The sequence below is a fragment of the Acartia tonsa genome, chromosome 12 (assembly GCF_053477335.1).
Source record: "Acartia tonsa isolate MP-2025a chromosome 12, ASM5347733v1, whole genome shotgun sequence".
In the NCBI taxonomy this organism is placed as follows: domain Eukaryota; kingdom Metazoa; phylum Arthropoda; class Copepoda; order Calanoida; family Acartiidae; genus Acartia; species Acartia tonsa.
The window spans coordinates 36,811,644-36,825,600 of record NC_137271.1 but is presented as its reverse complement, the minus strand read 5'-3'; the positions used below and the strand labels follow the sequence as shown (position 1 = coordinate 36,825,600).

Sequence of the window (13,957 nt, the reverse complement as noted above, 5' to 3'; positions counted from 1 at the left end):
TGTTTTTGAAGAAACCTGTGGTAGCAACTTGAAAAATAGTTATTGATTAAGCCTGTTACAGTATTATCTGAATAGTGCAGCATCGCTTTAAACGTTTTAAAAAATATTAAATTAACTTCGAGTATCTTTAAGACTTTTAAAAATATTCTTTTTTTTTTGATGAAATAATTTATATTATTCTGAATTTGTTTGTATGATTTGTTAGGCTTCGTTTTTATGGATGTTGTCATCGTTGTTATAAAGCGGGAACTGAGATAAATAAGATACATCTTACATTTCAAACCAGGGAGGGAGGGGACATTGGACTCAAAGTTTTACAAAAATGCTATCTCTTTCTTTTGCTCATAAACTTTGGGTACTTGCATTAAATTCTGATTTGTTTGCATTATCCAAACTTTTCAAACAATAACTTTAGTCTATAGAATAGGTGATTTTTTGTATTAACAAGGAAAAAGTACATCAACTTATCCTCCATTATTGTCTTATCACTCAAGACCCCTGATTTTAACACAAGCAGTATAACTATATTGAATTTAAAAACAAGGTCATTGATTTAACATTTGATTTGATTCAAATATCATTTACATTAAGTTCATACGTTTATAACAAGGATGACAACATCCATAAGTAGCGAAGCATAAAAAAATTGGGGAGGGATAAATAAAGAAAAGAAGTTATAGAGAAGATTTTCAGTGGACATATAATAAGGAGAGGAAAACCACGAAACCTTATATCAATATACATGTATACATTTTTCTTTTTAAGAATTACCGATAGACTTACGGACCAATTATATATGAATCTCTTAGGTAAAAAATATCGCAGCCGAGAAAGTCATATTTCCCCCTTTGCTTTAAGGACTAACGGACGAACGTACAGACAATATGAATTATAGAGTATCTGTGCTACTAATAATAAACAAGCGGAGAAAATGTACGTATATATTCTTAAACAAGGAAGATAACATCTATAAAAGTATAGCGTAAAAACTTGATTCTTGTTAAGAACATATCTGCATTTTAAGGACTTAATTTTATAGATGATTCGCTTAAAATATTATACCTTGTTTTCCTATGAATCAATATTAAAAGACGCAGAGACGGACATACTCTAATTGTAGGAAAGCCTTGCTTTTAACAAGGATATGCATTCAGACAAATAAACGAAGAGCCACCCACATGCACACAGAAAGACAAGCACACACCATCAAACTTCAATTAATACATAAAAATTAGACCTCGATCTTTTATATGTATGCATTGAGAAAAAAGTAAGTGGTTTCCCTCGAAGTGGCTAGCGAGGACAGAACCCAAACCCCCTTACCCTCCATTATTTTAAAATGGTGTATTGTAGTATATTTGGTTCAGAATAATAGCCTCACAGAGTACAAGTAAGCGCAGGAGGTATAGGCCTCCACAGAAAAAGGACCGAAATATCATTCATGGTAAGTATATATGAAATACAAACGAACAGACAAACTTTTAGATTAGAATATCGATTTAATAATATAAACCAATGACAAATTGATCTTAACTTTTAAAATGTGACCTGATTTAAAAAATAATTATGAAATACAAGAAAACATGATTATAATAAAATATTAACAAATCCTTGCTGAAAAATAATAGCAAAAAATGATGACAACATCTATGAATACAAGCTCTAAATTCCGACTGTAGAACAAACGCACATTAACACTCATTAGTGAATAGTGTAGAGCTGAATATGAATTTGAAAGTTTAAACAAAATTTCTTGCAAAATTAGTTGAAAACAGGATAATGTTCAATGACATACTTATATTTTTTGGACTTGAATATTGATATGCCTCGTATATAACAATTACTATATTCCAATCATATTAATAGAATAATTAATGATCATAGAGGTGCTACGCTTTCTAAATTGTACCTAACTGTTACAGGAATAACATGCCAAGTTTGAAATCGATAGGAAAATTCCACCATACCTCAATTTAAAACCTTATGATAGAAAAGCTTAAAGAATGTACAATAAAACATATTTTACAATACTAATCGGAGGGACTTACTATCAAAGAGGGGGGTGGGAGATGTAAGTTGCACATAACAAGCCAAATTTAAATCCCCCTAAACAAAAATGCATATTCCCTTTAAAATAATATGTTAAGTCCCATTGAAATAAACAAAAGTTGAGCACGTACACATTCATTAAGCAGAAAGTGTGTATGTAAATGCTTTTATTGCTCGCATCTAAACAATGCCGTACACACGTACAAACATAATTATAGGCTGTGCCACGTGAGTAAAATTATAATGAATAGGCTCTGGGCTTAAGTCATCACAAAATTGAAAAAAGAATAGGACAGGACAATAGAAGACAATTTTCGCCTATTTTAAAAACAACGTGCCAATTTTTTGACTGTGAAAATTGGTATAGGTGGTTTCGAGATCTTAACTAACGTTGCTCCCAGGAATAAGGTATAACCAACAAGCGAAATAAATCTGAAATAATTTGGGGGGGGGGCAGATGTAAAGGTAGTCAATTTTACTATGAGTTGACACCCAACGATATCTGAAATTACGTATAGGTTTCGTGTTATTTTTCTTATAATCAATTTTGTTCTATTATAGGTTTGCTTTTAAAAAGCTACCCTGCATGTGTACGTATTAATCATCCTTTTTCTAATGATAATGTTTTTCAAGCAAAAAACTTTGTTTAGTGATTTTTAAAGGTATACTCTTTATTTTTAATTATTCTTTGATTTAGAAAAGCTGTAGTTTTTAAATTTTGTAATATTATCACTTAGGGTTGCTATGGTTGTAAATTTATAACATATAAATCAATTGTAGAACAATTCAAATTTTCCAATATGACTTCGAAACCGATTAATATCCGATGGATTAGAACCGGTCCTCAGATGTACTAAAAAATTATGTAAAGCATCGTACTACAGATAATTTTTCACGAATATTAGAATTAACAAGGATGACAACATCCATAAAAGCGAAGCACTGAAACGGTAGGACAAACGGACATTAACACTTGAATAGTGTCTGAACTAAATAATCAGAATATAAAAGTATAAGAGTCGAAGCAAAATTGTAAGTAAATTTGTTGAAAAACTGCTTGATACAGGATAATGTTTATGGACATACTTACATTTTTAGGACTTGATTATAGAGTTGCTTCTCTTATAATATTGTTCTTTGTTGTCCCAGGAATCAATATACAAACAATCAGATCAAACGGACAATTAGATCACATAAAAATTTGTTGTTAAAAAAGTTGAAAAATCAACATGTTAAAAATAGACGTACGGACATTCTGGTAATGATTACAGAGTTGATACGCTTTCTAAATCGTACCTAACTACTACAGGAATCACCATGCAAAGTTTGAAATCGATAGGACAATTCTAACATGCCTAAATTAATGAATAAAAGTTATCTGTCTCGGAAGGACGTACGGACGGACCGACCCTAATTATAGAAAAGCTTCGCTTTTAAAAATCATAAAATAAATTTGTCAGCGGGGGCATTCTAAACTTCTTAAAAGAACAGAATTTTCTTATCTTAAGAAATACACATCTACCAAGGAAATACATTACCATTACTGAGTCTAACCGTTTTTTAGATTTTATCAGACACATTAGCGTGCGGAAGGAACCTTATAACCTCTTAAAATTAAAACCCTGTGCACGCCACTGAAAACCAAAAAAACCTTTAGAATATTGATAGGCACAGAGCTTCCCTTTAAAGAGGATTTAATCAAGATCTAAAGTGAAGATAAGTACCTATGATCATTCCAGGTTTGAGCTAGGAATACAGAGAGGGGTCAATAAAATATAAAAAGTAACATATTTATGTTTGTCTGTTTTTGTGTTAGAACCTAAAGATCTCGTTAATTTTTCGACAGATGTGGCACATCTTTTCAGTAAAGCTTTTTTATGGCCCTAAGAGAGACATGCAACTTACCCTTTTCTCCTTTGTTCGAACCCCCTATGCGCTAGGGGCGAAGACACTCGTAAAAAATAAATAAACAATTGCTAAATTCACAATTAAATGAATAGGGACAAAAACATTCTTATTTATGGCATCGTATTATAGACAGCTTTCTGTGGTTATGTAAAATCAAAACCAGTTTTGAAAGACAAGGGTAACAAAAATCGTAATAATTCTATGATTATTATTTTTATATTCGTGGAAAATTGTCCGTAATACGATGCTATAAATGATTTTTCAGTATGGCTAAGCTCAATATTAATCCTGGAATTATGTTCCCTTAACCTATCCCCTGTATCCTGTAAAATGGAATAGATCTACGTAGATAAAACTGATTAACAAATCAATCCTAAGCACGGAACTCATTACTCATTTTAAACGGTAACAAGGATGACTACATCCACAAAAATCAACAATGAAAAGGTACTTTCCCTCAAAGTACTAGCTAGCACTGAATCACACCCTTCCAACGTTTATTTGAAATAAATTGGAAACAAGTTATTTTCTATTTTTTTACCCCCCCCCCCCAAAAATTTCATCCCGGGGTAAAATTTGCTTGGGGGGGTAATTACCCCCCGTGAAATCTGTTGGCAGGGGTAAATTTTGTTTACCCCCCCAAAATTTACCCCCGGGGTAAAATTTTCAGGGGGGTTAATTTGATAATGTAATAATATTTAGTGGTAAAAATGCGCGCGAAGAGCGCCAAAATTTTTTTTTGTTAGGGATTTATTATTTTGGTGGCTACGGTACCCCCAAGGTAGGGGTAAATTTTAAATGGGAGGGGTAAAATGAAAAATATATTTGGGGGGTACCTACGGCATTTCATTACTCATACAAAAAGTGTATATAATACGATACATGATTTTTCTGTAAGGCTAAAAACCGATTCTAATCCAGCTGACATAAATCGGTTTTGAAGTTAAGCAGGCAATAACTATTCAATACTTGAGCTGCTTTTAATGATGATGTACAATGCAATGTATGTAATAATGTACTTTTTTGGATGTTTAAGATTAAATGAATAGATAAGATCTGTCTGAACATGTTAGGGCTTGTGTTTTATAATGATGTTATTATAACCATTACTTTTTAGCTCAAGCAAAATAGGTTTTTTATCAAATATATAGTAGATTTTTTGTCTGGTGCTTCAGATTTCGATTGAGTTCTCCACTTTATGGAATCTTCTTACAGGTTCCTGGTAGGTTCTAGGCTATTTAATACTTATATCTAAATTTGGTTCTAGGCATTTTCCTACTTTCCTTACTCCTTCAAATACATAGCTCCTAGTTGCTAGGAGTGCAGTCGCTATTTTAGTAAAAATATGGTTAGATTTTTTAGTAACAAGCTACTCTATAATTAAAATTGTTCGTCTGTTCGTCTGTTAGGAACAGTATGGGAGAAGTGTAAATTTTGAAGTAAAGATTTCTTGCAACAATGAGCATGTAGCATATAATATACTTGGTCAGTTGGTTTGTCAGTCATGCTACATAGTTGGTACGAGTCCTTTTTATGAATATACTACAAAATACAGTTGTATAAAGGTTTCGTGATTTTCTATCTTACTTTAAATATCTATGGTTTTAATGGCCATAGAACATCTGCTCTTTAACTTACTTTGTCCGAACATCATCCATGTTCAGTTTTAATTTATGATTATTAGCGAAGCTACTTTATGATAACGAATTTCCAACAAAAGTCCGTCTGTTCATCTTTCTAAGATTTTTTATGTTATGCTCAATAATTCTTAAAAAGCATAACTAATCGGTCAACTTTATCCGTCCAACGGGAAGAAAGACAGGCGAACAGAAGGACATGTTGTTGTTTTGGCTGCTCATAGTCAGTTTCCGGTCCGGGTAGTCATCAGTGGGGTGAGGGGGGGGGCGTGGGCTTATGGTGGGGGCTCTGGAGGGGGGCGTTGGAGGGGAGGAAGGCTGGTGAAACTTGGATGGGAGGAGAGGAAGGCAGCTACATGGGTGGGATTTTGCCAGAGGTCCATAGGAGTAAGATTTGTAGGATTATTTGGGCATGAAAAGAGGTGCTGGACTGTTTCTGGGGTAGGATTAACAGGACAGGATGGGCAGTTGGGGGTAAGAGAAGCGTTGATGGAATGGAGGTAGCTTTGGAGTTTAGGACAATAGTTGGATCTTAATTGGGAGAGGATGGTAACAGAAGGACATACAGACATTGTTTAAAATTTTATATTTTTAAAAAAGGGAAATTATCAAAAATGCACGCTTGAACAAATTGTAACATAAAGTGTACATAAAAGAGAAACAGAACACTTTTTGACTATTTTGTAGTTAGGTTTGTAAATTCAAAGTTGTCTGAAGATTAAGATTCCAATAAATACTAAACCGACTGAGTTCTTCAATTTAGGTCAACTTCACATATTTGGTATGGTTTTATGTTATTTCATTATGTCTTTTGGTGCTGGTATTATGCTCTTATTTCATCGCTTTCCCTTCGATTCAAGAACCTCTAATGCTTAAGGCGGATCTGCTAGTGACCAAAATATTAGTGGTTAAATTATTAATCTTTTGGTTCTTAACTCATCGAATTTTATGGAGAATAGAATTAATCTAGGATTAACCTATCCCTAGATCTCTAAATCGCGCCACATACACATATGTGACATGTTCCATCTTTGACCTGGGACAAGATGTGTGTCTGGATAGGGATGCCAACCTGGGACAAGATATTTTTCTAGATAGGGTTGCCAAGGCGTGTAAAAAGGATTTAAGCGGTTGCCTGAAGCACTACAAAATTCTAATATATCTTTTTAGTAAGTATTGTTGATGTTTTTAATAATGGAGATTCTTCTATTATCATAGGTTAAAAAAACATTCTAACGTTAAAAATTGATTTTTATGAAAACTTCCCTAGAGTTTAAAAATCCCTTGAATGTGCTAACATGTTATGTCGGTGTAATTTCCACTGGTTTATGGTTAATGTCGACTAAATGCAGGAACAGAGGTGAAAATGACGTCATATAATCTAAGCAGACTTTTACTTATAGTCTTTGGGGAGAGGGCGGTGATTTGTGCATGGGCGTTGTGAAGGGGTAAAAAACAACTCCAATCCCTTGAATTTTCTAATTTGAGGATAAAACTTTCTCTTGTTGTACCACTTCAAGTTTAACACTACCCTGGCAAAATCCTGTGCACGCAACTAGTCTAATGTTCCATCCCCAAAACTTTAACAAAATCCAACTAAATTTTGGCTACCCTGATCTAAAGTGTTCATGATTATTTCCTGTGGTTCGAACAAGATTGTTCAATATACTTTTTGCTCAGACATAATATTTGAATTTTTGTAGCGAATCTTTTATATACTAATATGTTCTGTCTGTTCATTTGTCTATTTGTACTGTCTATAAATAAGATTGTTCAATATACTTTTTACTCAGACATAATATTTGAATTTTTTTGTAGCGAGGCTATATTTAATTAAAATCTGTCTGTTTGTTTGTCCATTTTTACACCCGTCGCGTCTGTAATTAATAAATTTGAATATGCATTTTGCTAAAGCATACTATTTGTTTTTTTTTATAAATAAAGCTTATATATATATATATAAATTAGGATTCTTTAAATAGAAAGAAAATACGTATTTTTTATTAATATTTCCAGTATGGCTTCGGTACCAATAATTATCCGCTGGATTAGATCCGGTTTTCAGTCATACTGAAAACTTATATATATTGGAGACAATTTCCACGAATATTAAAATAAAAATATCTGCAAAAATATGTCTATAATACAATGCAATAATTAACCATTCTAATGCTTTTATGATACTCCTACAGGTTGTCTAAATAAAAAGAAAAACTTTTTAAAGAGTCGCACTGTATGTTTTTTAAGATTTGTTACTATTTCCCAATGTTTTTATGAAGTTTGTACACGTAGTAAAATATAAACCCCACAGGGGCACTCTGGTAGTGATTTATTTTCTGAAAAAAAAAAAAAATTTTATTCCCATTAAATATTTTCAACAATTGTATTTTTTATTCATTGACAACTTTTACGTAAGATATAAAATCAATTACAAATTAAAAACATACAATAGTTATTTCTCGAATCGTATGATAAACAGCTTTTCACGGCAATCTTGAAAACCAGTTTTGTTAATCTTATGATTTATTTTAATACTCGTGGAAAATTGTCTGTAATACGATGTTATACATGATTTTTCAGTATAACCGGTTCTAATCCAGCTGATAATAATCGGTTTGGAAAAAAATTAATTAAACCTGAATTGATGGATGGTAATAATTTGTAGAGTTATCGTTTGCAGAAGTTTTCCAGGCTCTAACAATTGCAGACAACCAACATGACCTTTATCTCAAAGTCCTTTTTTTGGCCAAAGCATTCCACTTACTATTTAAGCTTTAATTCTAACTTGCAGCTAATAAGTCTCAGAAGGTTTAATATTTAACGCTTTTGTTATGACACGGTTTCTATATTTTTCAGGTTTAATGTCCCTTTCCCCTGACTTTGTGCGAATTATGAATTCTAATCATTTTTACGCCTTGTCATAAGCCCAGCTTCTATATAATTTGCATTTGTAGTGTAACCCCACTCAACAAATTTTTAGAAAGGGGGGGGGGGTAAATCCTCTTTCTTGTTTAGGTTACAACATTGTACCTTTTCGTGCTAGGAATCAATATTCCAAAAAATAAGTGGAGATAATGATATTATTATGAAAACAACGCGGACAAAAAGTTAAAAATCATCATTCTCGGGACTTATCATAGAGTTGCAATATTTTCTAAATTGTACCTAACTGTCACAGGAATTATAATGCAAAGTTTTAATTTGAAAGCACGATTCTAAAATAAAATTCAATGAACGATTGACTGATGCACGTAAAAAGGAGTGTACAGACCCTAAATAAAGAAAAGCTTTAATTTATAATATCATACAATATAACACTGTAAAAAAAAACATTTTTATTGAAATATGTAATCTTTTTTGTTTTAGTTAAAGTAAGTATTCGATATTTACAGTAATTTTATCAAATCACAATTTAGGAAAAGTAAGTTTAAATTTTAATATTTTGTTATATTTAAATCAAAATATATTGCCTATAGGAAATTTTGAATATGAGATAAAGTTTACTAAGATGTGGTTATGGGAACTTGACATGAGTTCAAAAAGAAAAAGTAAATAAAATTGGGTAGGGGTGATTTCTCTTGGAATGGTTGTACACTCCATTCAAAAAGTAGTTATAGACCTTCCTTAGACCTATAAAAAGCTTCTCTGTTAAGGAGAACCATATGGTTATGACATTAGTGAGATCTTAAACTATACATACAAATGATCTTACTATTATATAACGATTAATAACATGGTACAAGTACACCAACTTCATTATCAACAATAGTACCATCTTTGACACAGTTTACGTAGGTATTGTCATCAAATACCAGCCGGACAAAGTCAAACATCCAGGCATCTGTATCATGATGTTGTACACTAGGCAATGAAAAACATACAAAACATTTAAAATGAATGCTGATTGAAATAAAAATCGATCCTAAATTTGAAACTTTTGATGCAGTCCTATTTTGCATAATCGCAGTATATAACAATGAAACATTTTTTTCTTATAAGATTGTTCAATTAAATCTAACAAATGACCAAGCCAATATTGCTTGATTCACTTCTACAAGAGACAAAATGAATTGAAAATGATTGCTAAAATTAAAATATATCTTCATTTCATAGAATAGTTTATTTTCTTTTAAATAGGTTGAAAACATACTCTAACTTTAAAAGATTAACAAATGCAATGAATTAATTTAATCAAAAATACTTACAAGATGTTGTCAATTGCATTTGTAAAAGCATGCCCATCACATTCTCTTATTTGTGATCCTGAAAAAAGACAAAAAGTAGAGTATATGCTCATTAGTCAACAAAATTGGTATAAAAAGTTATTTAAAATCTGTCTGATAAGAATTATTATTTCACCTGAAAATCTATCAAATTCTCCTACATTGAAATCATCTAGAGCTGGGTCATCAAGTAAAGCAGTAAAACAATTTTCTCCTGAAATACAGTAAACTGACTTAAAGTAATTGGAGTGTACATTATCACCAATTGTCTTTTTCCTTAAAATCTCTGTGTCATTAAAAGATTTATTTGATTGTATTTCTATCATCTTCAATACTTCTTAAGTTCATTGTAATTGTAAGTAATACATTTATGTTAAGACTATGATGTTTTGATTCTAAAACAAAACTCAAAACTTTATTTAACACCACAAAAATAACAAAAAGAAATGATTTCAGGACAAATGCAGGAGTCACAAACGTCAGAGTGGACAAACACATAACCTTAGATTGGACAAACGCAAGAGTGGAGTTTGACCTAGGTCCACAGAAATCTAATTGACCTGTTACTGATTGCACATTAATAGAAATCCATCCAGGTGGGTCCATACCTGCACCAGCACTGATGGAAGTTCTAAACAAATTAAAAGGTTCTTTTCCTTAAAGTGCCTATGAAGCACTAACCCCCCTATACCTAAATTGAAAATAAGGGGCTATTAGCAGATTTTGTCCTATGCCTAGCCCCTCACAGGGCCCATAACCCTGTAAGGCCTATGTCTGTGGTACCCAAACTCTGCAGGGCTAAACCTAACATAATCTGACATAAAGTATGTAGATGTAAATAACCTCTACATACAAAAAGAGTAAAGTCAGAAATATGCACATGGCAATTTTTTAACGTAAATCTTCACCTAAACTTTTCCAACAATAATTTTTTGTTAAAGATTATGAATATGAAATATTAGTTAAATCTTACTTTGTGTTAATTTCTATAAGTCTTCTTCCATTGGCCTTGCAAGCCAAGAACAGAAGCATACAGCTAAAATATTTTGAAAATGAAAAAAACATATTATGAAAATCTATATATCATTATAAGATCTTATATTTCTTTTTCTTTTATAAATAAACTAGAACATTCCATTATATATGTAAATTATTTTTAAAGTTTACATGATGAACTTATATAAGTTTTAAATAACTTTATATTAAAAAATGAAATTAAAAGAATTTCAAAAATTAGAACAATTTTTACCAATATATATTCCTTTATAATGATAAGTTTTTATTCAACTTTAGTTTTTTACAGTGTAATTAAGTGAAAATAATTTAGAAATGTAACCTCAAAACGAAGGCTTTCATCGTTGGGAAATGATTCTTTTATTTACTGACTTCAATGTAATCAAATACTTGAATTTATGACTTTTATTATCTCTTATTTCACGTGTCAAAATAAACAAAACTAATTTATTAATTGTTGGCACTTATGTTTTTATATGTATGCAAGGGCGTGTAGTTTAGGGTTAACTAAATCCATTTTAAACAAGAAAAACCCGCCTTTTTTACCTATTAAGGCTTACACCCCTCTGGTACATTACCTGTGAACGCTGCTAATTGTCTGTAATAATAACAAGATAACAAAGATGACAACATCCATAAAAGTGGAGCTCTACTACAGGAAACACCATACAAAGTTTGAAATCGACAGGACAATTCTAACATGCCTAAATTAACGAAAAGAGCTAAACGTTACGGACGTACGGACCGACCCCAGTTGTAGAAAAGCTTCGCTTTTAGAAATATTTGTTTCTATTTTTACTCAAAGATTTTAATAGATGAGAGTATGGACTCTATTGATAATAAACACAGAAACCCTTCTGTCGATTATTTGTTATAAAGTTTGAACAATGCTAGTTTCAACTAACCAATCAAAATTTAATTAAAGACAACGAATGAGAGAATAAATAAGCAGCCATGTTTTACTTTTAAACGCAAACACAACTTATAGTTTTCTATAAGGCAACGTGATTTACATTATATTGTGTTTACTGTGTAAGAGAAAACATTTTTACCTTTATCTTTTACAAAGGAGGATTTTTTAAAGCGAATCTTTTCTTTTTTTAGAAAGTGTCCATACGTCTGTCAGTAAAACCCGCAGATATGGCTTAGTGGTTTAACGTCCGCTTATCTGTTGGGGAGGTGTCGGGTTCGAGTCCCCAGACCGCATCAATACTAAAGATGTAAAATTAGTACCTACTGCTGCTCTTTCAGGCGTTAGAGATTTGGAGTAAGAGTAGGGGGGAAGCCTTAGCCCTAAATCAGGTATGCATGGGTGGTCCTTGGCATGGTGCACTAGTGATCGAAAAACGCTGTAAGGTCATAGGTTGATTGAAAAGTCCTTGTGGACTAGCATTGTGTAGTAGCTCACTAGTGTATTAGTGGCGTTTGTTAGTTCAACGATTAGGAGTCATGCTTGGATCCTAGGTTGCATTGAAAAGTCCCTAGGATTCGACGTGACTTCAGTCATTGCTGATACAGCGTCATGTTCATGCTTTGGTTGCATTAATTGTCGCAATGATACCGTGACCAAAAAATCACGAAACCTTAACTATCCACCCATAAGGTTGAAGTGTAAATTACCCACAAGTCCTAATTAAAGTGCCAAGGAAATTGATGGGAAGGATGCAACTCGAATCCGCGTCATACCAAAGACGTTAATAATGGTACCTACCTGCTTTGTTCGGCACAGGACATCAAAAAGTAGAGTAGGGGGAATGCCTTGGCCCCAAACAGGCGCAACTCATTACCATGCACAGTTAGGATCTCCAGACAAAGATCGTGCAATCAAAGGGTTGGTTGTCTGTAATGTACTGTACCACGGGTATGAGGTGAAGGACCAAGAGTCTGGCCTTGAGTTGACAAGTTGACTATTCAGTCCAGGTGCAACTCACCCATACGACATTAACATTAACATTACGTCTGTCAGTAATGGAACTCTTAGGCAACTATACCAGGTAAACCTTACATGGTTTAACGTATATTTTGCCTATGATTTTAATCAGCTTTGCTACTATTGGACGTGCTTTTCCTTGCTATTATTGAAAATATTGACCAAGTATCTTTTTTTTTATCTCCATGATATTTAGTTAGCAAATAAACAAAATTTATCCAAGATGTTCATTAACTTAATTTTTCTAAATCGTATTTTTAACAATTATTAAAAACAAAGCTTTTCCATGCTCAAAGCTGTCCTTAAGTCCGTAACGTCTGTAACGTAACGATTTGCCCTTATCATTAATCTAAGCATTAGTCCTATAAAATTCCTCTAACAGCCTGTAATTTGCCTAAATTTACCAGAGCCAAAAGATACGCCGTATGGACCTACGTATGGATACACAACAAATGTAAAAAAAATCTGCGATTCTAAAAAGTGTGCTCTGGCAAAAATGCAGGCGACATTTGAGTGATGGACTGGATAAAAAGGTCAAACGCAAATGTACAACCATGCTTTTATTGCTAGTTGGAAATGTGTCAAAATTACAAAAGATTATCATCAAGGAAGTTCAAGGGGATTGTGTAAACTTTACCCCAGCGGAGAAAAAAAACCCTTCCCTAAGTTAAATTAATTAAATTGATTTGTGTTTGTACATCAGAGTTTCTAATTGGGTAATATCCTATTAGAAATATTTTTTCCCCCCTCGACAGAACGATGAACTCTGGCTGCGGCGCTCGGCACCCTTACCTGCCTAGCCGCAGCGCTCGGCTCCTTGCCTGCCTAGCCACAGTGCTTGGCTTCCTAGCCTAAAACCTAACCTAACCTAAAATAGTTACTCTGTCGAGGGGTGGAGTTTGAAAATTTTCAAAAGGAGGCGTCTTAACTTTTTTGTTTTTTATTTAGAATAGCTAGCCGGTGCTTTTAGTACGTAGTAGATGTAAAATTTTCCATAGAATTCATATATGCAATTGTTTTTTTTTGTAGACCTCTTATTTTTGAAGTAATTTAAGTTTTTTTTAAAAATAATTAAGTCGGTTTTAAGGTACTAAAACACAACAAAATAAAAGAAGAAAATTGCCAGTTTAAACAAAAAAGTAAGATCTTTAATTTGACACCTTACTTTTTAAATTCTGTTGAGTAATTATTGAAAA

General features: G+C 32.5%; 2 protein-coding genes across 11 annotated transcripts in view; one reads left to right on the top strand and one right to left on the bottom strand.

The window, feature by feature from the left end:
• Window positions 1–8,926: 8,926 nt before the first annotated feature.
• On the bottom strand, window positions 8,927–11,294 carry LOC145334191 (uncharacterized). The gene is made up of 6 exons (XM_080179563.1): window positions 11,154–11,294; window positions 10,791–10,853; window positions 10,378–10,448; window positions 9,954–10,031; window positions 9,800–9,857; window positions 8,927–9,455 (listed from the first exon to the last, which is right to left on the bottom strand). Exons 1-6 carry the CDS (start codon window positions 11,171–11,173, stop codon window positions 9,320–9,322), a joined length of 426 nt encoding a protein of 141 aa, XP_080035689.1. The 5' UTR covers window positions 11,174–11,294; the 3' UTR covers window positions 8,927–9,319.
• The window catches only part of GCS2alpha (glucosidase 2 subunit alpha), a 220,187-nt gene continuing 215,858 nt past the window's right edge, over window positions 9,629–13,957 (top strand). For all 10 annotated transcript variants that reach the window (XR_013884766.1, XR_013884765.1, XR_013884764.1 and 7 more), the window contains exon 1: window positions 9,629–9,655. The gene's annotated coding sequence lies outside the window, so the exon portion shown is untranslated. The remainder of the gene's footprint in view (window positions 9,656–13,957) is intronic.

Excerpts from the sequence above, each read along its gene's own strand:
- LOC145334191 (XM_080179563.1), bottom strand. The coding sequence starts at position 11,173 with ATGAAAGCCTTCGTTTTGAG. Across the intron at positions 10,854-11,153 it reads ATGAAAGCCTTCGTTTTGAG|CTGTATGCTTCTGTTCTTGG; the intron begins GTTACATTTCTA and ends AAAATATTTTAG. Across the intron at positions 10,449-10,790 it reads CTTATAGAAATTAACACAAA|AACTTCCATCAGTGCTGGTG; the intron begins GTAAGATTTAAC and ends TAATTTGTTTAG.